The 24,442-nt window shown below is 40.9% G+C and overlaps 2 protein-coding genes across 7 annotated transcripts in view; one reads left to right on the top strand and one right to left on the bottom strand.

Annotated features, from left to right (window-relative positions):
• Positions 1–483, top strand: part of LOC145456658 (uncharacterized) — a 12,766-nt gene extending 12,283 nt beyond the window's left edge. For all 4 annotated transcript variants that reach the window (XM_080334753.1, XM_080334752.1, XM_080334755.1 and 1 more), the window contains exon 20: positions 107–483. The gene's annotated coding sequence lies outside the window, so the exon portion shown is untranslated. The remainder of the gene's footprint in view (positions 1–106) is intronic.
• On the bottom strand, positions 77–22,754 carry LOC145456665 (integrin alpha-X-like). 3 transcript variants are annotated; one of them, XM_080334765.1, is made up of 8 exons: positions 22,561–22,754; positions 22,402–22,476; positions 22,227–22,334; positions 9,175–9,358; positions 7,616–7,673; positions 6,801–6,943; positions 6,323–6,416; positions 77–3,030 (listed from the first exon to the last, which is right to left on the bottom strand). In XM_080334765.1, the coding sequence occupies exons 1-8, from the start codon at positions 22,682–22,684 to the stop codon at positions 2,917–2,919; spliced, it is 900 nt and encodes a 299-aa protein (XP_080190891.1). In that variant the 5' UTR covers positions 22,685–22,754; the 3' UTR covers positions 77–2,916. The 3 variants fall into 3 exon arrangements, with proteins under 3 accessions (XP_080190891.1, XP_080190889.1, XP_080190890.1); XM_080334763.1 differs by having other exon boundaries at positions 6,323–6,428; positions 6,798–6,943; XM_080334764.1 differs by having other exon boundaries at positions 1,650–3,030; positions 6,323–6,428; positions 22,561–22,753.
• Positions 22,755–24,442: the final 1,688 nt, after the last annotated feature.

A 24,442-nucleotide genomic window follows, 5' to 3' on the forward strand; every position in this document is an offset into this window, starting at 1 on the left:
CATTTTGCACTCCAGGTCGACTTGCCCGAGCTTCTGATCTAAAACAGTTATGTCAAACCATAGTGCTACAAAGACATGAATTCAATATCGAGCTTCTATTTTGCAGAAAGAGACTGAAATGCCAGACACTTGTCATCAAGTGTTCGGGGATGAAGGTCCATGCAAAGTGCCCAGAAGTGAATGATGTCATGGAGTATATTGATCAGCGTGATCTTCGACTATGCTGCGACAGACAGGGCATGATGCGTATTTCGAGTTGCATATTTCCTAATGAATATTGGAGCTGTGAAAGCTCTCGTATTGGATATTATTTCCTCCATAGCGATATCAGACATTTGAATACCTGTTTTTTGCTGTGGCGTAATACTTGTGTCTGGTGATTAGTCTGTTTCATTGTTCTCTAAAGCACAGGAGTGGGTATATGTTATTTGAATCACTGACTAGGCAGTGCAATACTCCAAATATAAACCATTTTTGATAGTGCGTTCGGGTTCATCGCTTTTGAGGCTGAAACGCCCAGACAAAGATGGCTGCAGTGTTATCTGTCTGCGTGCTCTGGGTAGACTCGAGTGTGTTGACATTTATGCACTCTCATTTATAAAGAAAATTGAGACGGGAGAGTCGAAACTACTACGTGAAGTCTGTAGGTGAACGTGATATTCGTGTTTTACGCAAATGTTGCCACTGCTCAATAACGGAGTTCTAACTCAGATTGTGCGATTTTAGATACTTCTTGCATCTTGCACTTTGATTTTGTACACTGGAATGTAGCTTGCCCCACATTGTGGGTGAAATTGTTATTACAACCGGGAGAAATTCCCTACTTGAGTTAAGGCTCTTTCCTATCTTTTCATTGTATCGCAATATTGTGGGGTTTTAAAAGAAAGGTTATTAACAATAAACTGAAGTCACGAAGATGCGCCCTTCAAGTTCGAAAGTAGCCACCTCTGATTGGTTGCTAAGAGGATGCAACCCCACGAAACTGATTAGTTGGGTACTTGATACTTATCGGCCTTCGTTGGCTATTTCCACTTGAAGTAGCTCTAACATTTTTCGGAAATTTTTTGGCTACTTCTACTGGCAATTGCGTAAAAATTTACGGCTTCTACAGGCAAGTTAACGAGAGAAGGAAAAGACAAGTCTCAGCACGAGTAGTGCTTTTAAAGACAACTTAAAACTACAAGTATATAGATTTGGCTAGCTTTAAATCTACTCAAGTGAGTTAGTAGTTTCGAGAGGCTGCCATTTAGATTTTCTGTGCGCATGAGACCGTGTCATCACTGCGCGTTTGCGCACGTGCGCAGCTTAGAGGGAACATTGCTTAGTGGTAATCTTGTAACTTGCTATAGCGTTAGCTCACATCATCAAGATACACAATTGAAAAGCTAGTCGCTCATCTCGGTATGAAACACGCGCACGCGCACCTATACAAAGAAAAACCCCGATTGATAAAGATGATCGGCCTACTGTGGTTTTATGATATGCTTGATTTAGTCCGGCAATGGGTTCCTGTTATTGATTTGTAGCACGCCTGCGGCATGTGGACTGCTGAGTGAATACACTTCGAATTCGACTTGCGATGGTACATGTCTAGTAGCTACTAGTAGGTCTTGCAGCTGGAATCTCGACGATAATGCTATACACACAAATTACGAAACGCTGTTTAGTCGCTAACAAGTCGGGTGAAATATTCGATTGACACACCGAGAACGGAGAGTTTCTAAATTCGAAAGTATAGGTTCTGTTTTCTTGTAACACCATTAGGGTGTCTGTATATTAGGGTTGCCAAATTTTCGTTGCCCAAATCCTGGAATCTCTGTAGCGCTACTTATCGGTTTTCAAATGGGGTATGTAGGCTACATTGTACACATATGACGTCACACTGGCAATGCTTTATTGCCTATCGATTGGATACAGGTCAGAGATTAACAAGTCTATTGGGCCATTTCGAATTTTATCCGCAACAGACCTCTTCACGGGCCGAATGAAATTGTCTGGCCCACTGGCCGAGTGTTTGACATCCCTGTCCCTGCTATACTGTTAGGCCGGTACAGATATGTGACTGTGTGTTGTAGCCAGAACCAAAACTACACTTTTAAGCTAACTCACGCCCCCAAAACACTGGTCTGGACCCACCAGACGTTGACCGATGCACCTTCTTGTGGGGTTACTTTTACTATACGCATCTGGTTTCAATGTGCATCTCGTTGGTAAATTTTGTGAATGAATTATGTCAATAATATTAGTTCTACTATATATATCACTATAAAATTTTGTATCCTCTCTCAGCCCACGTGATCACTGTTAGCTAGGCTTACCATATTTTGGAAAACCAAAAAGAGGACACTATTTCAGAAATTTGCAACTTGCAAAACCGGAGTAAAATTCTCAAAAAACGGTGAATTTTTCCCACTTTCTGATTGGATGACTAAAAAAAAAAAAAAAAAAAAAAAAAAGGTCATCACTTCTGCTCAGAACTCAAAGTGGATGACAAAAAAGGCCATCTTTTCTCTCGGAGCTAAATTCACCGTTTTTCACTCCGAAATACCCGCCGGAGCGTCACTTCTGTGCTTATTTACGGCATATCACTCGCGATTTGCTCTAAATCTGACCTAAATTTTCAAAAAAGAGGACAAAATCTCAAAAAAGAGGACAAAAGGGCGTCCTCCGAGGACACTTTCAAAAAAGCCAAAAAAGAGGACAAATCCTCTTAGGACGTATGGTAAGCCTACTGTTAGCGGTAGAGCTGGTGGAGATGATGACTTTGAAAATGCAGGGAACATAGTTATAAATCGCTAAGTCACACGGATAAGACTAGAAAACGAGATATACGAAAGAGAGGGATTGCGGGGTAAAGGGGGTCAAGTCCTTGCATTGTCCCGTACAACAAGCCTTCCAGAAGAAAACTTCTGGAACTTAGTTACTTCTGAAAATGAGATCAGACAGCTTTGTCACTATGCCGTCCAAACCGTCGAAACTTTCCATGGTGAAGATTCGTTCATCCGAAGAATTGTCACCAGTCGCGATTACCTGGAAGAATATAGATGAATCGTTATTTATTTGTTCCGTTTGTAGTTATTTTCTCGTTTAGTTCGGTATTCAGGGTAGCTTCAGCTCCCACGGTCATTCACCAAAGCTGGTCCATCAGTCTCCGTGCTTTCTAGCCGTAATTTTCGTAAATCCTATAGTTTTTAACGCTGGGAGCCCAGCTCTTTCACGGAATTACAAGAACAAAATACACTGCACATGCACAGTGTACACTGTACACTTATGCTCGCTTCGGTGGTATCCGTATATGACGCAGATGTGGTAAAAACTAGTAGAAGTATTAGCGACGAAAAAATCTAATCAAGTACGAGTAGAACTAGCGTATTTAAAGCAGCCTAAAACTACTTCAAGCTGAAGGAAAATTGGCTGACTTTAAATCTACTAGATAACTAGAAGTAAGAAAGTAGCTGTGAAAAAACAGTCATAAATACACTCGCTCTGTCAAAAGCTGGAAACTGAACTGAGCGGACCGTGCAGAGACCTGGATTGTTGGTGCTACATCCCAGGAGGCCTCATTTTTCACAGCATCATGCGATGCAGGTGATAATTTCGCTATGGAACGGCGGTTCTTAACTTTTATTGTTAACCCCAGCACCCCATTTCAGCAAATGTGATGCTATGACGCCTAGAACGAACGGTATGTATTTTGCTATTGAACTTCGTAATTACTAATAACACTTAGATTGAAGTCAGTAGAATATATCTTGAAACGTGATACAGGAAATGAAATATATTGGTAACGCAGTGTTATGGTTATCACATATAGTATCTCAAAACGTTATGCTGCGATAACTCGACAGAACATATTATGAGATATAATATGTGTATAGTGAAATACGTATATACAGTGGTGGCCCTACGAACGGGGGGGGGGGGGGGGCTGGGCGAGACTTATCGGGGGGGGGGTCTCCCTTTAAGTATCCGACCGTAACTTTTAGTTATATGTTACATTACGATATCATGACTCAGAACGGTTTGATAAGCCATATTTGCTGTGTTGAAGTCAGACTTGTACAAACTATACGGGATTTTCAAAAAGTGCAACTAGAACTAGAAATAGAACTACCCTCTTTTTAAAATCCGTAACTAGAACTACAACTAGAGCTAATCAATTTTCAAAATTCGCAACTAGAACTATAGAACTATCACTACTCAATTTTCAAAATCCACATCTAGAACTAGAACTACTCAAAAACCGTTAGTTAGTTGACCATCAACTAACTAATTGGGTAGTTTGTACAATTCTTCCTGAGTAGCTTTACTGGTAGTCCTACAGATTACAACACATATGGTATGCACACGTGTGGTAGACTTTTGTTTTGCGACTTACTGAAAATGAGGGGTTCCCCGAAGGCTTGTAGATTAGCATAGGAAAGATCTGCATGGGCATTTTACGGCCCGCGGGCCAAATACGCACTGTACGTGGGAAGTGCGGAGAAAATTTTGGAGAAAACTAAAATCTGTCCCAAAAGACCCTACTTCATGTTGATTTACGAAATAATTTGGATTCACGTTCGAGTTTCTTCCATTTTGAAAGCTTTGTTTCACTTTTTGCAAGAAACATGATCATAATAATGCATATCAAATCATTTATCGTGCCATGAAAAATCTTATTGCGTGCCGCTTTTGGAACGCGTGCCAGGGGTAGCCGATCCCTGGCGTAATCCAAATTCCTAATAAAGTCGATATAATATGGCTTGATTTAAGTCGGTATTATGACATAAGCACGCATTCATTCGGCTGAAGCTGCGAGAAGGCAAATTCGGAAAGCATGCCAGCGAAATTAGCAAAACAACAGGGCGATTTTACCCAGCTACACACTGCTCGGAATCATGACCAACCTGTAAAATCCTATACATTTTGGTGTCTCAACAGAAGGGCGTGTCTATGAGCTGGTGTGATTAAAATGAGTTAACAATGTTTCTTGTTTACCATTGTTTTGAATAATTGCGTGGGATAAATATTATATTTGTACTCTGACTCTTAATTGCCTAATCGTAACACATCCCCCCATAAGCTTGTGTTAACCACCTAATTCATTGCTTTCAATTAATAAACTATTAGAAATTAATACACCGCCGAACATATAGTGCAAACTTTTGACTTAGCTCGCCAGCGTATTTCCTGCCTGTCATTCTCAGAAAATAGTTGCCTATCTGTGACGTAGGGGTTCCCAAGTCATTAAAGGTTAAGAACCGTACAGAACTGGATTACATACTTCTAGTCATCACATTAGTTTTTATTTTATCTGAAATATCAGACATTGAATCGACATTTCAAAAGAGCGGATTTTCGAGCAGTGACGGCTCTGAGCGAGCAACGGCTGCACAAGCATCATTCAACAGAGCACCGGCATCTCAATTCGTCCAAAACCACGACACGTGTTGTCTAGTTGTTCGGCAACGAATATTTTTTCCAATGTGCCACTAAAACTAGAACTACTGTATTTTCAAAATCAGCAACTAGAAATAGAACTAGAACTGCTCAAGAAACCGTTAGTTAGTTGACCATCAACAAACTATATGTTTATTTTGTACAAGTCTGGTTGAAACATGTCATATGGGCGACAAGGCGGTGTGAAAGGAATCACGCAAGCCTGTAACTAAATTATATTGACCGATACTCTCGTGAAAGTATATTTTACACTACATACCTATAACAGGGGAAGCTTGCTAGAACATATTTCTCTCTATTTCTCTCCCTCCCACTCCCTCCCTCTCTCTCTCTCTCCCTCTCTTTATCTCTCCCTACCTTCCTATCTATGATTGGAAGAATATAATACTTCTACTTGACAAACTTTAAATAGCGAAAAGTAAGTAAGTAAATCACAAAATATTACGACATACAAGTAGACGTAGCGGAAAATTAGATATATTTGAGTAATTACTGCATGCAGATGAAAACTACTTGATTACTTCGAAAAGTAGGAGTCCATCTTTACTGACCACTATATGATATTACGCACAGTAAATTAACATCCATCAGTGTTTAGACCGGTTGCATATCCGGTAGAAAACATCGGACGCGCAGAGTAAATCAGTCAACTAATTGGTAATTGCGCTATCATGGAAATATGTTCAATTGCTCAAGCTCTTTCATTCAATCGAACCGAATATTGAGAAAAGACACTTCTATTTTTAAGTTCTGGATTCAACTGCAAAATTATACATGTTCCCGTAGCCAAAGGACGAAATGGAGGGTCTGCCTCTCGGTCTTGCTGGATGGATTTCATCTTAGTACCGAATGCAGACTCCCATATTCACGCTGAACTTACCTGGAGCTCTCTTTTGTTAAATGATCCCACGCCAACGGCAAACGGAATTATTCCTTGTGATCTTACTCTCTTAGCTGCTTCGTCGAGGTGGTAGCTGTCAGTTGAACTATAATGTAAATAATGCACATCCGTTGAATTATTTTATGATTAAATACCACGTTTTATGGCGATATGGAACTGAACTAAATGTTGTAGTCCCCTCCTAATGTCGGCTCGATCGCGAGCTATATGACATCGAGAATGAGAACTCCTTGACAAGCATGTTTAAAGTGGCTACATCTTTTATCATAAGATAACTTCTGCTGTGAGGTGAGTGTCTTTTGGATCTCGCAATTGTATTCGCAGTGATTTTCCCTCTGTTGCCTAATTTATTAACTAGAAGTAAATCAGAACACATCCGCTATGCTAGGCGAGGAGCGCCAACGCTATAATTGTGTGCTTGTTATTTTCCATGTATACAAGATGCTACTACTACTACCTGCCGTCAGTCAAAAGCACTATAACTTTCTTTGTATCGCGGTCCGTCCATCGAGGTGCATTCTGAAAGTCTGAGAGGGTTTTCAGAAGGGCCGCCGCTGTGTACGTTAGCGTCCCGCGACGCGTGATTTCACCGATCGCTCTCTAAAAACAACGCCAAGGTTGGCGGTGATGCATTTTATTTTCTCTCCACATGATGGAATAACCAGGCATCACATCAGATAATGGTGAAAATAATAGCATTATACACATGTTGCTATTGTTGTTTGGGGTATTCATGGTGTTTGTCGACTACTGTGGTCATTTACACCAGCTGGTCAATTTTCATCATTTTTATTCCGCAGCTGCCGACTTGTAACACGGCCCACTTCTAGGCTTTTATGAGACAGCGCTTACGCGGATAAGATGGAAAGGAGGAGCATACATATGTACGACGCAATGCATATATCAACCATAGCCAAACTCATGTGGGGAGCATGATTCTTAATTTCAATTCGGAACTTAATTCGACTCCTTTTGGGCATCAAACCAACAACCCATTTATATTGCGGCATTGGATCTGAATTCACGATACAAGAGCTGCTGCACAGGCTTGTAATTAATTACTCAAGTCGCAAATGTCTCAACTCTACTTTGGTCAATTGTGTATTGACTCTACTTCTACTAAAGTCATTGCTCATGACTCGACCAAGTCATATGACCCGAGAAAGGTATTTCATTAAGTTACCACATTATTGATATTTTGTGATGATATGCTGTTTATGCGCATTTATTTCATATCAATCTTATTACTGGGCTTAGACAAGGGCGACTTACCTGTAGTCTGCTATTGCTTGTAATTGATCCAAGAGCAATTTCAGTTGTAATGAATTCGCTGTTAATGAAATTGTCATCATTTAAACTTGACTGGCCGACATTCCTTTGTCTTTTAAATTCAGCCCCCGCTATGCGCGTATGGTGGGTATTATGCATTTTCTAGTGCAGGTATGAGGAAACTACGGCCCGCTTGCATTTTCTAAGTGATTCGCATAGTAATCTCGTACAAATATTTATACAGCATATAACATAAAAGCGTCCATAAACAGTTCTACCCAGGAAATGACTTCGACTCATTGATGATTAATAAAAATGATTATGCCCATATTCAGCTAGATGACTCCAAACTCCCATTAAAACTGTTGCCAACTAAGCCACTTTCTATATTAATTACTTGTTACTAGGGCTGGGCACAATGATTCGAGTACTCGATTCTGAATCGAGTACTAATTTTAATGATTCGAGTCGAGTAGTAAAATACGACTTTTTCGAGTACTGAAATTACACGCTTCTCTCCAATAAAAGTTAATTTATTAACGAAAATTATAGTTTCGATACTTATTTTCACTTTTTAGGCCTTGACACCTTGATTGGAGTTATCGTAGCATACGAAACACATAGTGCAAAGCTACGAAGGGAAGGGTACTATGGACGTAGCATATTTCCGAAGTCATGATTGTCCCACGACATTGTCACCAAGTGGAATGAAATCGGTATTGTCGAAAAAATACCAAAGTATCTTCTATGAGATGGATAAAAGACATTATATTCTTTGTGGGAGCATAAACGGTACATATTTGAACTTTGACGCATTACAATCAGTTATGACGTCATAATGAGTGATACTCGATTACTCGACTCGACTCAAAGCATATTACGTGATTCAGAATCGAATCACTCGGGTACTCGATTTTGCCCAGCCCTACTTGTTACTTGATCTCTCCTTGGTTACAGAATCGGATATTTGCTATGTTATGTTAGTTTAAAATTGATTGTAGAGTTACACCTGCGAGTATACACAATTAATACGGGATAAATTTAGCATCGCCACAATAACGTTTTCGAGAGTTTTACAACAAATGTTCGTAAGAAAGATGATCACACTTCGGTTTTCATACAGCCGCTGCATGGCTATTGTGATTTTGGTCGGACCAATGACACCAGACAAAATATAGCGAGTTAGGGGAGTTAGGGATAGAGTTGGAGTTAGCTTAGGTTTGGATTATGGGTCAAGATGTAGCTTTCATTAGGGGTCGGGATGTAATTTGTTCTAGGGTTAGGTGTGAGATAAGAGTCACCTTGGACTATTTGAAAGGATCAGATGCTACCAATGATTTTATGACAGCTATGCCTGTGACACGCGGTTAAACCCAGGTACTTACTTTTATATGACCCACTTGTAATAAATTCTGCATATATATTGCATATATTGCACATTTCTCTGTAGGCGCTCGTTACGCCACATTATATCCCAACCCTCTATAAATAACTGCGATAACCGACCGTATTAACCAACTAGTAGAGAGCCGTGTAAACATAAACTATAAATAATATATTACAGCGGATTATGTCCAGTTTTGCCGGAGAACTGCACGACTCCAATTTGAATTAGTCCGGATTCTACGTCAAATTTTCCAGCCATCCTTTGCGTCCATGTTATGATGTCATTGAAATTCCATTGGACAGAACCTGATCCATCCAACACAAATATAATGTCCAATTTCCCCTTGCGTTCGAGGGACTCTGTAACACAATTACTAAAGTAAGAGTTAGTAACTCTGTTAGGGATCCCAATCTAGCGCCAAATTGTGTAATACGGCCCGCCAACCGGAGAAGTTTCCCGCCCCTATCTTACTACAACTATTAACCCGCCCCGTATATACTAACATTGGAAATTCATTTCAAGATGTGTGACGTTTGGGTAGTTAGAGTTTTGGTCGCGTTATAAAAATTGGGTCGAACCCAGGGTTGTCACCAAGTCACAAGGCTCCGAGTCACAAGTCAATCTCACTTTTATAGTTTTGACTCGAGTCAAGTCGATTCATTTTCAATGCACCACCAAGTCAAGTCCGAGTCCAAGTCAGCGATCAGAGGGTCGAGTCCGAGTCATGGTATTATGACTCGAGTCCGAGTCCAAGTCATTGTGTTGACTGATCAGTTTCCAGTTAAAGTCTTGTTAAATCCACTTTTTGTAACTCTGTTTGGTGATACCGAATGGTTCGCATTTATAAATATTAATTTTCCTTACTTTTAGCAGCTTGTGGTAGCATTTTCAAGTACCAGTACCAATAGACGAAATCCCAATGGTCTGGCTCTATTACTATTTTTCGAAATTACAATGAAATGTCGGCATTGGCCGTCTGAGTCTCGAGCCATATGACTTGGTCCGAGTCATGCGCAATGACTCGAGTCCAAGTCGAGTCGATACACAAATTGACTCTCGAGTCGAGTCATTTCCGTATTTTAAGAAAATGACTCGAGTCAAGTCGAGTCATCAAAAAATCGTGACTCGAGTCTGACTCGAGTCGAGTCATGACTCGAGTCATTACAACCCTGGTCGTACCACTATATACCTGTGTATCGGAAACGAAGGAAATTTATTCATACATCCCATTTTTTAAATATTTAATACATTGTAACTATCGCATGATGCTCATCACAGGGCAAGTGCAGTGGTGTATGCGCAACAGCTATGAAATTGGCAAACTTGCTTAGTTCAACTTATCGTTGTGAATCAGCCCTTTCGAACATGAAATTCATCGAAAACAAACACAGAACACGCCTCACTGATGCACAATGCACATCTGGAACACTCACTCAGAGTTGAAGTATCAAGTTACATACAAGAGTAGAGTCCACTAGTTAATAGCATGCAATGCAATGCTTCCGACTGACTGATATAGAAACAGATATCATGATGCCCAGTCTAAAGTAACGGTTACCATATTTTGGAAATCAGAAAAGAGGACACTTTTTCAAAATACTCAGACTAGCAATACCGGAGGAAAATCCTGAGAAATTGGCAAATCTTTCCCACTTCGTTGTCGGTTGACTAAAAAAAGGTCAGCTCCCGGAATAGCCGCCGGAGCGTTACGTCAGTGCTGATTTACTGTATCTCAGTCCAATTTGGCACTATATTCAACCAGAATTTTCAAAAAAGAGGACTAAATCTCAAAAAAGAGGACATTTGGGCGTCCTCCGAGGACACTTTCAAAAAAGTCAAAAAAGCGGACTAATCCTCTTACAAGAGGACGTATGGTAACCCTAGTCTAAAATGTGACATGATTTATCTAAAAATTTGAGTTGACTGTTGTGGTATAATTTAAACAAACATGGTGCGAAGTAATTCATGATTTCTTAGTGGCTAGCTAGTTGAAATGAGATGTTTTGATTTTACCAGACTCTCTTGGAAGTCTTACCGCAATGTGATTCCTGCCAAGCCGTGCTATGAATATTAAAGCGGAGATTTGCATGAGTGGAAGTACCATAATAGCCTTCGTGTTAACGCTGCAAAATCCCAATAATTGGTCGTGAACTTCTGCGATAACCTAACCGTTGACATCGCTGGCTAACCAATTTTCAACACTAAAAATGCCAAATACCTTGGTATTTTACTGGATTCGGACATGTCCTGGAAGAGTCACATACAATCGCTCAAACCACAACTATCGAAGGTATGTGGTCTATTTCGCCGCCTTAGCTACACTCTGCCAGTCAGCGTGCTGTTGATACTCTTAAACACTCTATTACTATCAAAGTTACGATACGGAATTCTTTGTTGTACTGTCTGCAAGAATACAATTGACCCACTGCAAAAACTTCAACATTGGATCATCCGTATCATTGCCAAAGCCCCACGAGGGCCTGGATGTGCAACTGATAAATCGCTTCTCAAAAGATTTGGTGTTCTAAACTTGGAAGATACGAGGAAGCTAGAAATTGCCAAGTTTATGTATCAGTTCCATTGCGGTCAATGTCACTCAAATTTCAACGACTACTTCACCTCGGAGACAAAAGCGCACAAGTACAGCACACTCGCGTCAACGAAGAACAACTACCATATGACCAGGACTGAATAGAAGAAAACGCATTGCTCTATCAAGTATGCCGGACCCCAATTGTGGAACAGCATCTCGCCGGCTATCCGACAGTCGTCGAGCATGTCCGCATTCAAGTCGAAATACAAGCAATTTCTTCTAAATCAATACTAGCCAGTCTTCAGGATTACCGGACCACGATCTAACATCGACCTCGCCCTCCGCCACATGCCACCTCATTTTGTCGCTTGCGTCCTATATTCTCTGCATTACTCTTCATTCAGTGTGCATGCCTCTTATTTACTTCGCCTAGGCTAAGGTGGGTGTCTGATCTTAATGGCTACTCCAAGTTGTTTCGACACCTTCCTATCTTTTCATTGTATCGCAGTCTTGCGATGTTTTGAAACGATGAAAATATTAATAAACCTGATTGATTGATTGATTCAGCCTGGTATGCGTAAACCAGTCGTTCTTAACCTTTTATCCTCCAGCGCCCCCTTTCAAAAATCATCGTGCTCCAGCGCCCCCCAACCTCATATTGTAAGGAATGTAATAAAGACAATGAGTAAAAGGGAGGGCCGTAACAGCACTTCGTCAACCACCCTAAAAACGATTGCCTTGCGCACCCATAACGTGATAAACCAAACTTCTGAAGGCTTTGCCCCCAAGAACCCCGTAGCGTGATTTCGATGGTCAGCAAAGTTTGTGTGGCCTGGTCGCCCTAGGTACCAAAATTTTCTATAATGCATGAATGAATAGGTGGTAATTACATATATAAGTCGCTATAAACTTTTTATCCTCTCAGCCCACGTAATCAGATTTACCAGTATCGCTGAGTGAGCTGTTGTATGGGAAAATAAAGGGCACGTAATTAATAATTAAACATATTTGGGCGTGCCCGTAGGTACAATTAATTCGTTACCAGGGCCGTAGCAGCACTTCGTCAGCCCCCCCCAAAAAACCGTTGGTCTTGGGCCCCCCATCGGGTGATAAACCAAATTTCCGGGGGGCTTCGCCCCCAGACCCCCCTTCGGCTATCCGCTATTTGCTGAAACTAGTCATCTAAATTGGGATTCCATTTACTGAGGCCGCTATTCTCGCCTAGACGCGCGAAGCGCGAAAAATTTCACTAATTAATGATTGAATTGGTCAATATGATCGGAAATTGCATGTATATTGAGATCAATTTTTATCCTCTCTCTGCTCGCGTAAACAGATTTTCCGGTAAAGCTGAGTGATGTGTGATTGAAAAGGTAGGACCCCTCAACAATAATTATACATTAGGGTTGTCCAAAATTTGGAAAATCTTAAAAATTCTCCGTGATTGTGTCTCATTCTATAGATTATTGATAAAAAACAACAATTAGCCTGAAAGAAGCTTACAGAAATGCCGTTAAGATTTCGGTCAAAGCGTTTGAAAGTAGCTGCTCAAGAATGGGCGTGCCACAGACCATAGAACGGCGAGAAGACTAGTAATCAAACAACCACGGCTCTTGATTGGCTAATCGTCTATGCTTCAATGACCACGCCAGCAACAGCTTGCTGATTAGGTGTTCAAGAAGTCTGCTACCGGCGGGGATTCTGAGTGCGCATTGTTAGTATTTTGGCAGGTGGTGATTTAAAATTGATTCAGGACATGTTGGGTTACGAAATACATGGTGAACAAACAACACCTGCTTCACAGAAGCTTTTACAGCATGACAGTGCACAGTCTCTGCGCACAGAAAATCTACGTTGCGCACAACAAATCCGAAGTTATGACCTTTTTTTAGTCGTTACGCACTGTTGTCCAAGGGTCAGCGCAGACTGTGCGCAGAGTCATCAAAACTTAGAGCGAACATTATGAGGTGTCTTGGAAACTGTAGGGCCCGTAACTGATAATTAAACATATTCGGGCGGGCGAACCCGTTGGTATGACTTCGTTGCATGATGTTATTTCGTGACCTCCTGTCTGCTATATCAAAAAATATAGAATCGCCCAACAGTGATATCGCCTAACAGGAATATCTAGTTTTAGATATCCCTGTCGCCCAATCGTACTAAACTAAAAGACGCACACGATTTCAGAGGGTATTTCTTCACTTGCATATAATTTTTCCCTGCCAGATGGAATTCGTCTTCTGGGGTTCAGATTGCCAAGACAGAAACATTCGGTGCCAGTCATTTAGGCGCTCATGGACAATTAAACCTATATGTCTTTTGTAGGCTATATATAACGAAGTTTTCGGTGTTAATTTTAAACGGTGAGAGTAAATGGTATCCCGTCGCTTCAATAAGTATACCCAAGAAGTAGTAGCTCTTGGTTGCAAAAAGGTTGGTGACCCCTGATGTACACGATACCTAGCGACAACTCGGGCCCCAATGCTGAATTACATATTGACGTTTTAAATTCGCCAAATGTATCAACTGGGGCAACCAGATGATATAACAATCCCATAAAATCAATATCTTCCGTCGCTTCGCCAACAATTTCGACGAGGACTTGCTAGGGAATATAAGCTTACGTCTTAACGGTCTAGGCCAGGTCTCGCGAGCCGCAGTTTGCCTATCTCTGCAGTATAGACTCTTAGCAAAAAGAGTGTGCATTCACACCCAAAGGGTGTTACACGAAAACAGAACCTAATTCAGAATCATATCGCAGTTTTAGATCCTATGTGCTAACCAGGCGCCGACTTACGGAGAGGCGGGGTGGCGCAGCCGCCCCATGACATATTTCTTTGGTATGGTGTGAACCTCTGAAAGGTTCAGGTTCGTGTGAACGCGAACCTTTTTGAAAGGTTCTGTGTGAACGCAAACGTGAACCTTATGACGTCATGTGACGTCATATTGCTAATTCTATCCCTGCATTTCAGTGAAGTTAAAGTCAATATTAATATACACAATACCTGGGGACGACTCGTGCCACATAATGCCACAATGCTAAAGTACATATTGACGTATTCAACGTCGCCAAATGTATCAACTGAGGCAATCAAATGATATAATATTCCAATAAAACAATATCTTCCGTCGCTTTGCCGACAATTTCGACGAGGATACTTGCAAGTGAACCTAAGCTTACGCCTTAGCGGTCTAGGCCAGACCGAACATAGTATTCGGCGTGTGGGTATTGCTACTTGATATTGAGCAGAGTGTAAAACGTGTTTCTGTACTTGCTACGGATATTACTATAACAAGTTATACAGGAGTAGCCAACACCCGAATCGCACGGATTTGGTTTTTATGATACAATAAACATATGAAATCGAGATTGACCCCGTAAACGCCTGCTAGACTTTTTACATCAGACAATGATATCAATTTAATTGATCGGTTGAATAAGTATCATTCGCTGACTACCTACATATAGTGCATTTAGCTCTTGATGTTGTGAGATTTTGGGTCAAGCTCACAGCAGAGAGTCACTGAATATTCACAAACTGAAATCTGGATATTTCGAGGTACTTTCGTAACAAAGCAGGTAAAATTTTTGAGATTGTCAAGATGCATGCTCGTTTAGTGTTGATTTTTTATGCTGCCAGCGTGCCAGCGCCATGCAGAGTGGCCCGCAAACAAAATAATTCTTGAGTTAGTCTCTTAATCGGAGCGCGAAATTGGACAGTGTGTTTGTGTATGCCTGCGAATCGAAAGTCCTTCCTGCACATATTCATTCCTCTAACAAGGCTTTGCCAAAATTTATTGGGAAATGTAGCAATACAGCTTAAACGCCGTTATAATGAGCAAACAATTGTCGCGATGCCAGGCTCGGAACCCTATTGTGCTATACGCAAGTTTCGAATTACTGATTTAATGCGCACCGTCTCGCTAGCAATCAACTGTAGAGCAGGCTACTAATTCTTGTCTGCTTTATACGCTCGTATCCCCCCCTCCGTCACGTCACTTGTCACTTGTCAGTGTTTGATTTGATACTAATACTGCGCATTGTCCAGTGCACAGCGTTAAATTACGTTCCCAAATATTAATGCAACACGAGATCCTCGGTGGCGCTAATTCTGAATTTATTCGATTAGTTTAAACATGGACATTCAATGTTCTAATTCCAATAAACTTGATTGCTGGACGAACTTTATCGAGCTCAACAATATCGCGGATCGAATTTCAAACCATTGAGATTTGGATTTCTATTGGTAAGGTCGCATCATATGCGCCCATATTGCTCTGGCTGGATAATTAACCATTTCCATAATTGACCATTTCACGATCAAATTCGACTGGCTGTTAGGCGCCAACGTATAGGCCGTAGGCTAATGTGCGTTGCCGGAATCAAAACCCTACGTGCGTAGCCAGGGAGTTTCTCATCTGAAACTAGAAATCCCGTCGTTTTGAAATGCCTATTAAATAATTCGTATTATAGGTGCTGTATACTGACAATTAGCGAGCATCATTTGTTTTGTTTGCGAAATGGGTCATTGATATCTCATGTGCGCTATCGTCGCTGATTTGATTTAGCGCGTCCGTATGCAGGCCTGCACGCTATAATCGCAGACCTGAATTATCGCGTGCACCAGGCCTGGCTTGACTTCATCACCAGCCTGAACTATCGAGTCCCAGCTGGCCTGGCGCGCGCATGCGATAACATCGCGAGCCTAAACTATAGCGGCAGGGGTCGGCAACCCCGGCATGCGTGCCATTTGTGGTACGCGAGATGATTTTTCATGGCACCCCAAAGGATTTGACGCACACGACTTCTTAATAGGGATGGTATGAACCTCTGAAAGATTCAGGATCGTGTGAAGGCGAACCTTTTCGAAATGTTCTGTGTGAACGCGAACGTGAACCTCATTACGTCACGTGGCGGCCCATTGCTAATTTCAACCCTACATTTCAGTGAAGTGATATGTATTAAAGTGCACGATACCTAGCGACGAACCAGGCCACATACCATACGTCCTCTTTTAAGAGGATTTGTCCTCTTTTTTGACTTTTTTGAAAGTGTCCTCGGAGGACGCCCTTTTGTACTCTTTTTTGAGATTTTGTCCTCTTTTTTTGAATTTGAGGTCAGATTTAGAGCAAATTTCGAGTGATATGCCGTAAATTAGCACAGAAGGGAAGCTCCGGCGAGTATTTCGGAGTGAAAAACGGTGTTTTAGCTCTGAGCGAAAAGATGACCTTTTTTATTTTTAGTCATCCACCTGACAATGTGGAGAGAAAAACGGTATTTTGAGCTCTTAGCGGAAAAGATGAACTTTTTTTTTTAGTCAACCGATCACAAAGTGGGAAAAATTCACCGGTTTTTGACAATTCTACTCCTGCTTTGCAAGTTTCAAATTTCTGAAAAAGTGTCCTCTTTTTAGATTTCCAAAATATGGTAAGCAATGCCACAATGCTGAAGTGCATACTGAATTAAAAAAACGTCGCCAAGTGTATCAACTGGAGCAATCAAAATAATCCCATAAAATCAAGGTCTTCCGTCGCTTTGCCAGCAATTTCGACGAGGACTTGCAAGGGAATAGAAGCTTACGCCTTAACGGTCCAGGCCAGACCGGACAATGTATTTGGCGTGTGAGTGTTGCTACATTGATGTTGAGCAGAGTGTAAAACGGGTTTTACTCCATTGACAAGTTATACAGCAGTAGCCAACACCTCAATCGCACGGATTTGGTTTTTATGATACAATAAACATATAAAATCGAGATGGACCCCGTACGCTTGCTATATTTGTTTTACATCGAACAACGATATCAATTTCATTGATTGGTTGAATAAGCCTCATTCGCTGACTCTCTATATGTAGTGTATTTCGCTCTTGATGTGATCTGATTGCGTGTCAAGCTCACAGCAGAGAGTCACTACATATTCGCAAACAGAAAGCTGGATATTTCGAGCGAACTTTGGTAATACAGCAGGTAAAATTTTTGAGATTGTCAAGGTGCATGCCCGTTTAGTGTTGGTTTTTTATGCTGTCAGCGCCATGCATAGAGTGGCCCGCAGTTGAAATGCAATAAATTTCAATTAAAGATGTTATAATGAAGTGAAAATTGTACTATACGAAAAAGGTTCACAGTGCAGAACCTGCCAATTTTCAACATCAATCAACATAAAATAGAGTCTTTTGGGACAGATTTTATTTATCTGGAAAAAATTTAACGCGCGATTGACTCGGACCTGATTTCTCGATTATAATGTGGGAAACACCAATATATATATATATATAAGAAATATTTTAAAACTTATATATAATGGACAGGAATAAGTCCAACCGTATTAGTAATTATGAAAGAACGGTAACCTAATATCGTATGAAACCGTTTGGATGCCTTAGTCTCTAGGAATTTACAATGTGCAGCCTGAGGAAGTGCGACTATACTATATATGAACCGGCATTTTGGCGCTGCTGGGCATTTTCACGCTAGGAGACACGACCCAAACATAACGTTTCGGGCAACATGCGACCATGCGACTCCGTGCGGTGTGTGCGCTGGCAAAATGATTGGCGACGACAATACCTTGAAATAAAAACAACTGCCGCATGTTGGCCAAAACGTTCGACATTGATAAGTCCAGGCGCCGAAATGACCGGCGCCGAATGATCCAGTGCCTGCAACTTGAGCCGCATGTATCAATTTAGACGGCCGCCAAGGAAAATAATGCGCCCCGTGTCGAAATGCGAATTTGGAATCGTGTTCATCCCACGAAAGGAGATAGTCATTTAGTTTCGTCTGGTACTGTAGTAGGCTACTTGTAAGCGATTCCAATAGATCTGGAACAACGACAACTTTTACCGCGACCTTTGGAGCTTTGCATACCAATCTATAGTGGACCAACGTTAATTTGGCATCAAACTGACTTGTATGATACAGAGGTTATTGGCACATTTTTCATCATCAGGCCATATCATCGGAACAACATTGATGGGCCTCTCACGTATTGGCAGAACGGAACACTGCGGAACTAGAAACTACCAAAGCAACCACCGAAGATCGATCATGGCGCGACTAAAAATAAATGATGCAAATATTATCAAGCGATAGGTCTAGTGCAGTAGCGACTGAAATTTATACCCTTAGCGACCAATACTTCAAGAATCGACGTATCGACCTCGCCTACCGACATATGCAGCATCCATTTTTATCGCTTCCTTTTATGTTATCTATTCTTAAATCCGGCGTGCATGCCTCTTATTTACATGCTGTAGGTCTATGACGGGATTCTGATTAAAAGACTATACTCCAAGTCGTATCGGCACCCTCTTCTTTTGTCTTTTCATTATATCGCAATCTTGTGGCATATTGACCGAAGCCGTTGTCAGCTGCAGATAAGCGGCTGGTGGGACTCCTATACTTGAAACGCTTAATACGACAAAATTATAAATGTTTGGAACGCCAGTTGGTAATAGTTTGACATTTTTTGACATTTTGGCACGCTACATGCAAAAGGTTGCCGGCCCCTGCTATAGCGTCTGGTACAGGCCTCGCATGATTTGCCTGCCATCTCTACTTATGCAACTGTTATGTCATACTGGCTAAGATTGAAAGTGTGAAATTGAATAGCTATGAATCTGCGAACGTAATCGATTAGCGCTACCGTAATATTAAAACATCAGAAGATGTGTGCTAAGGCCGAGGGAATCACCTGAAATCGGTGCCATTACAGAACAGATTCCACAACAGACTTCATCATATTAATTTGTGAAATAGTTCGTGGTCACCGAGGTTGCGTATTCAATTGTTCGCTCACGTGTTGGTGATTAGTGAATAGCAATAGTTGATATTGAAACGAGATCAATGAATCGCTAATTGACGTCACCGCCGAACTCGCTGGCAAGCTTACGCGTACTGATACGCGTAAGTTCGTCAACACGATGAAGCTTTTCTTTTCCATGTATTTCCGAAATTTATGCACGTACTTAACCGTAATAAATTGATGCTACCTTGGCAAATTTGAAACAATTTCAAACCCCTACCTTTTTATTCAAACCCCTCCCTTTTTTTCAGCTGGCCACCCGTGTAAAAATAAAAGTCGGCACCTATAGCCTACGACCTACATGTATACCTTTCTAGTTCCTACGGCCCTCTGCAAGCGTCATTTGGATTAAAATATTGTGTTTGATTTGTTCCGCGGTCTAAAAATGAAGTAGGTTCTGGTTTGGTGTTCCGCAGGTGTATATTCACACCCGTAAATCAGGGGTGGTACACGGATGTGAATACACACTTCATTTGCGAACAGTGTACTGTGTACATAAACAGCTACGCGTGTAGGGTTGCATTTAAAACTAAAATCAATTGAAATCAAACATGTTTAAAACAAGGCCCTTGTTTAAAGCATTTTTTAGGCAATGACGTCACAAATATTCAATTGTTACGTCATGGTTGATTGACATTGAAAATTGAAAATACAGGGTAGATATAGCTTTTTTGACGAAATATCTACGTACTATAGCTGGTGAACCGACTATTTTGACGGTTCCAACCATCCCATATCGCACACGTCGGCTCTATCGGTGGTAATTGTCCGCAGGCTCATACAACATGTTTTTTGGGAAAGTATTTACATAATTATGGCATAATTTTACAACTTGAAAGAAAAAACACTATTATTTTTAAAAAGGCCTTTGTTTAAAACACTGTTGGAAGCGGAGTCATTGCCGTCGAAAAATTTGGATTTGAATAAAATAGCATTTGCGGTGGCAAATTCTTTAAATATTTATTATAAATCTGCCCACCTTAAATACTATTTAATTCAAAACTAAATTTTTCGATGGCAATAACTTGGCTTCCACTTGTTGGAATTGAGCCAAATTTGGTGAGCATCGTTTTTATAGACAACCTAGCAATTTCATAGGGTGAACAGAAAATTTGGAAATTTTTTTATATTTATTTTTGGATAATAAATAAAAAACTTTCTTCTTCTGTAGCAATGCAATGCGGCTACTGGTTGGAATTGAACCAAATTTGATGTGCAGCTTTTAATTAGGTAATTTTATCAAGTAGCCAGTACAATTTGAGAAAAAATGTCATTTTTGAACACCCCTATTATACATCCATGATTTACGAACCGTCAAATGTTTAGATCACGTGGATCGTACGGTCTCTATAACGGTCGTTGATACAAGTGCGGCCCAAGTCAATGTGACGACACGTGATATCATATTATCATGTTTGGTTCTGTGAGGGGTGGTCAATACGTCCATCGTGACAACTATGCTGGTCGACCGTGGGCATTACGGGTCGAATTTCTAAATCATTGACCTGCAACATTTATATCCGTGGTTCTTAGCCTTTATCCTCCAGCACCCATTTTCAAATTTTGCCTTTGAATAATAATGACGTCACGTTGTATCAAGCTTCTCAGCTCTTACGTGTCATATATATCTAGTGAATATTCGATGAGATACAGTGGCTTAGCTTGCTTTCAGTGCTCAAATTACCTTTGGACGTTAGCTTGTTGTTTCTAGTAATAATGGGGTTTCGAATACATTGATCATATTACACCAAACCGATATTCTTTATTATTATTCCGTATTTGCCAACTTGTAGTACAGCCAATTTCTAGGGTTTTTATGTCACCGCTTGGGCGGATCGTGGATCATTGGGAGAAAAGCCTAGATAAACCCCCAACTCTTCTTTGGGAGTTAGGAAAATGGTCTTTCTGAATAGCGAACCTGTGGAACACACATGAACGCCGTATTACCATTTTACGTCACGAGCTAAGAATTATTTTCACTAGTGTATTCGGTTCGGTTTATTAGCAATTTTTATCAATTCAATACACCACAAAATTGTGGTACAAAGAAAATATAGGAGGGTATCGAAACGACTTGGAGTAGTCTTTGAAATCAGACACCCGCCTTGGCCTAGGTGAGGTAAAGAGGAGGCATGCACACTGAATGAAAAGTAAAAGAAGATAATATAGAAAGCAAGCGACAAAATGAGGTGGCATGTCACGTAAAGCGAGATCGAAAGGTTAAGTCGTGGTACGGTAATCTTACGGGCGAACTAGTATCCATTTAGTAGAAATTGCTTGTTTCTCGACTTGGACGCAAGCGACAAAATGAGGTGGCATGTGGCGGAGGGCGAGGTCGATGTTAGATCGTGGTCCGGTAATCCTGAAGACTGGCTAGTATTGATTTAGAAGAAATTGCTTGTATTTCGACTTGAATGTGGACATGCTCGTCGACTGTCCGATAGCCGATAGTCACAATTTGAATAAATGATTGGAAAGCCTTGTTAGAATTATCACATATATTTTGGGTGTAGGCCCAAGTACTTGGGATGCTCGCAAGGCCTCACACCCCGAAAAAGTTGCCTATACCGCTAACACGCACACTTCGGTTAAGAACCAACGCTAGTAACGGAAAAAAGACTATACACTTGGATAAACTTGAGCTGCATGCTACTACCTTGCATCAATCGATTTCGAATATGATGCAACCGGATTTATTATGAAATAACTAATAATAATTGCAGTACTTTTTCTATTAGCATAAATTCTACTTATGTATTTGTTTATTATAAGCACCATCTTCAGCTGATGGCGTCATCATGTCTGTTTTGACCTAGGATTCGCGCACTTTCAAGCCACAAAACCATGCAATCATACCAAGTACTGGAAAAGTGAATTTTGACATGATTGACCTGGTAGTTGTTCGGAAACGTTTGACTCTGATGAGTTACCGAACTTGACTTTAAGGCAAGACATCTCCTCGGAACAGGCCAGATTCAGCAGCTTGAGATTTTCTATTTCTGTAACGTGAACATTTCCACTCTATGGCAAATCTCTCTTTGCCACTACACATCGAACTCAAACTACCTGCTATTGCTTGCTGGAGTTCTGCAACGGTCGAATTCATGCGCCTGTCAAACGCTTCTTTGATCCCATTTATAACTTTGAATATAAATCAAAAATACCGTCAGCTATATATTAATACATTTGCAATATATATGTATATGAGCATTCAAAATATGTCACCTGTTTGAAATATATCCTGTGTGACGAACTGCGTTGATGGTTCCGCAATATCAATATTACCGTCTGAAGCGACGGAATGGAAGCAAAATATCAATACAAGAACCACGTTGAATTGTACTTCCATTGTACGGAAATATCGTAATAATAAGTATTGTAGATAGCTAAAATACAAGAGTGGCACGCGAGATGAAATATTTGTGACTATGCACAACACGGTGTTGGCACAAAGACAGTAGCCTAATCCACGAAGGCCTCGTGACTCGAAGTCAAATTTGGAGTCCTTCGTTAAGTCAGTGGGGATTTAGTTTAGGTATGAACTTCCTTGATTCGGCGGGCTTCAATTCTACAATTTCAGTGGGTTCACAAAAAAATCAGCATGATCAGGACGGAATACAAGAAAACGCATCGCTCTATCAGGTATGCCGGACCTCAAGTGTGGAACAGCATCTCGTCGGCTATCCGACGGTCGTCGAGCATGTTCATGTCCACGTTTAAATCGAAATACAAGCAATTTCTACTGAATAAATACTATAGTCAGCCCTCAAGATTATGGTACCATGCACGATCTGACATCACCCACCGACACGTTACGCAGTCATTTTCGTTTCACTTCCTTTCAAGTTATCCTTTTTTAAATTCAGTGTGCATGCCTCTTATTTACATGCTTTAGGGCAGTGGTCGGGAATCTAAGGCTTTCGAGTCATGTATGGCTCTTTTGGGTATAAGATATGGCTATTTGCCAAATCTTTATTTTTGCACTGAATTGATCAATAATGTAGCAACTTTTTTTTATAAATTTACATCACGACCAGAATAATTATTCTCGTGGCATTTTAAACATGCCTTTGAGAGGTAAAGACAATGCCATCTTCAAGGTTAGGGGCTCGGACCCCCTTTTCAAAATCCTCAAATTTATGATACTGTCACGCCGGCGACCAATATCACTCGCAAATTCGACGTACCCGAGTAGAAATCTTGGATTGTGCGACACGTTGATTGATCAACGAGAATAGCAGACATGCTGGCGACGCCCACGACGGCCATATGACAACGCAGTTTTCGAATACACATTGATTTCCTGATCTACGCCGCGAAATGAACTGCCGTGGAAGTGACATTCAAAAAAACAAACCCGAATTACAAACAACGCCATAGCTATCCACTTTCTTGATTAGTTATGATTGATTGATTGATCAGTTATGCATTCGATTACTATCAGTTAAGAACAATTCTGAGCTATTTACGATGAATTGCGTTAACAATGTCGAGGCGTGGCCCGTATGATGCCTTACTTCTCGTTTCGAGCTTTATTTTCAAACAATAAATATGCAAATTGCGTGATTTTGGGAGAAAAATATTTAAAATCTAGTCATTGATGTACAGAATATAGATATAAAATATCAATAGTAATTGATGGTGACGACAGGTGAGGCACTGCCTCACTTGCCTCCCCTGATCCCACGTCACTGATGTATCACGCCTTAGAGTGGGTGTGTACTGCTGTGGTGACCATGCTTGGCTCCACCTACGCATCTGATCATGGGTTCATGAGCATCACGACGAGCCTACGTTCTCGTAACTCAAGTTTCGCGTGCTATAATAAGCAGGGCTGTGCATATTGATTCGAGTACTCGAATCTGAATCGAGTAATAATTTTAATGATTCGATTCGAGTAGTAAAATATGATTTTTTAGAGTACTGAAATTATTCGCCCCTCGCCACTGAAAGGTATTTATCGACGAGAATTATAGTTTCCATACTATTTTTCACTGCGCAAGCCTTGAAACCTTAATTGCTGGCCGTCTCGCAGCATACGAAAACCACATTACAACGCTACTAACATTACTGGATATGACACATTTGGGAAGTTCTGACCATCCCA

This window comes from Botryllus schlosseri, chromosome 15 (genome assembly GCF_051294905.1).
Source record: "Botryllus schlosseri isolate E-star chromosome 15, Bs_hap1, whole genome shotgun sequence".
NCBI classification, from domain to species: domain Eukaryota; kingdom Metazoa; phylum Chordata; class Ascidiacea; order Stolidobranchia; family Styelidae; genus Botryllus; species Botryllus schlosseri.

Bases quoted from the DNA above. Each gene is read 5' to 3' on its own strand.
- LOC145456665 (XM_080334763.1), bottom strand. From the start codon at position 22,684: ATGGAAGTACAATTCAACGTGGTTCTTGTATTGATATTTTGCTTCCAT. The intron at 22,335-22,401 runs GTAGTTTGAGTT...TTCACGTTACAG, and splicing joins ACTCCAGCAAGCAATAGCAG to AAATAGAAAATCTCAAGCTG. The intron at 3,031-6,322 runs GTAAGTTCAGCG...ATATTCTTCCAG, and splicing joins TTAACAAAAGAGAGCTCCAG to GTAATCGCGACTGGTGACAA.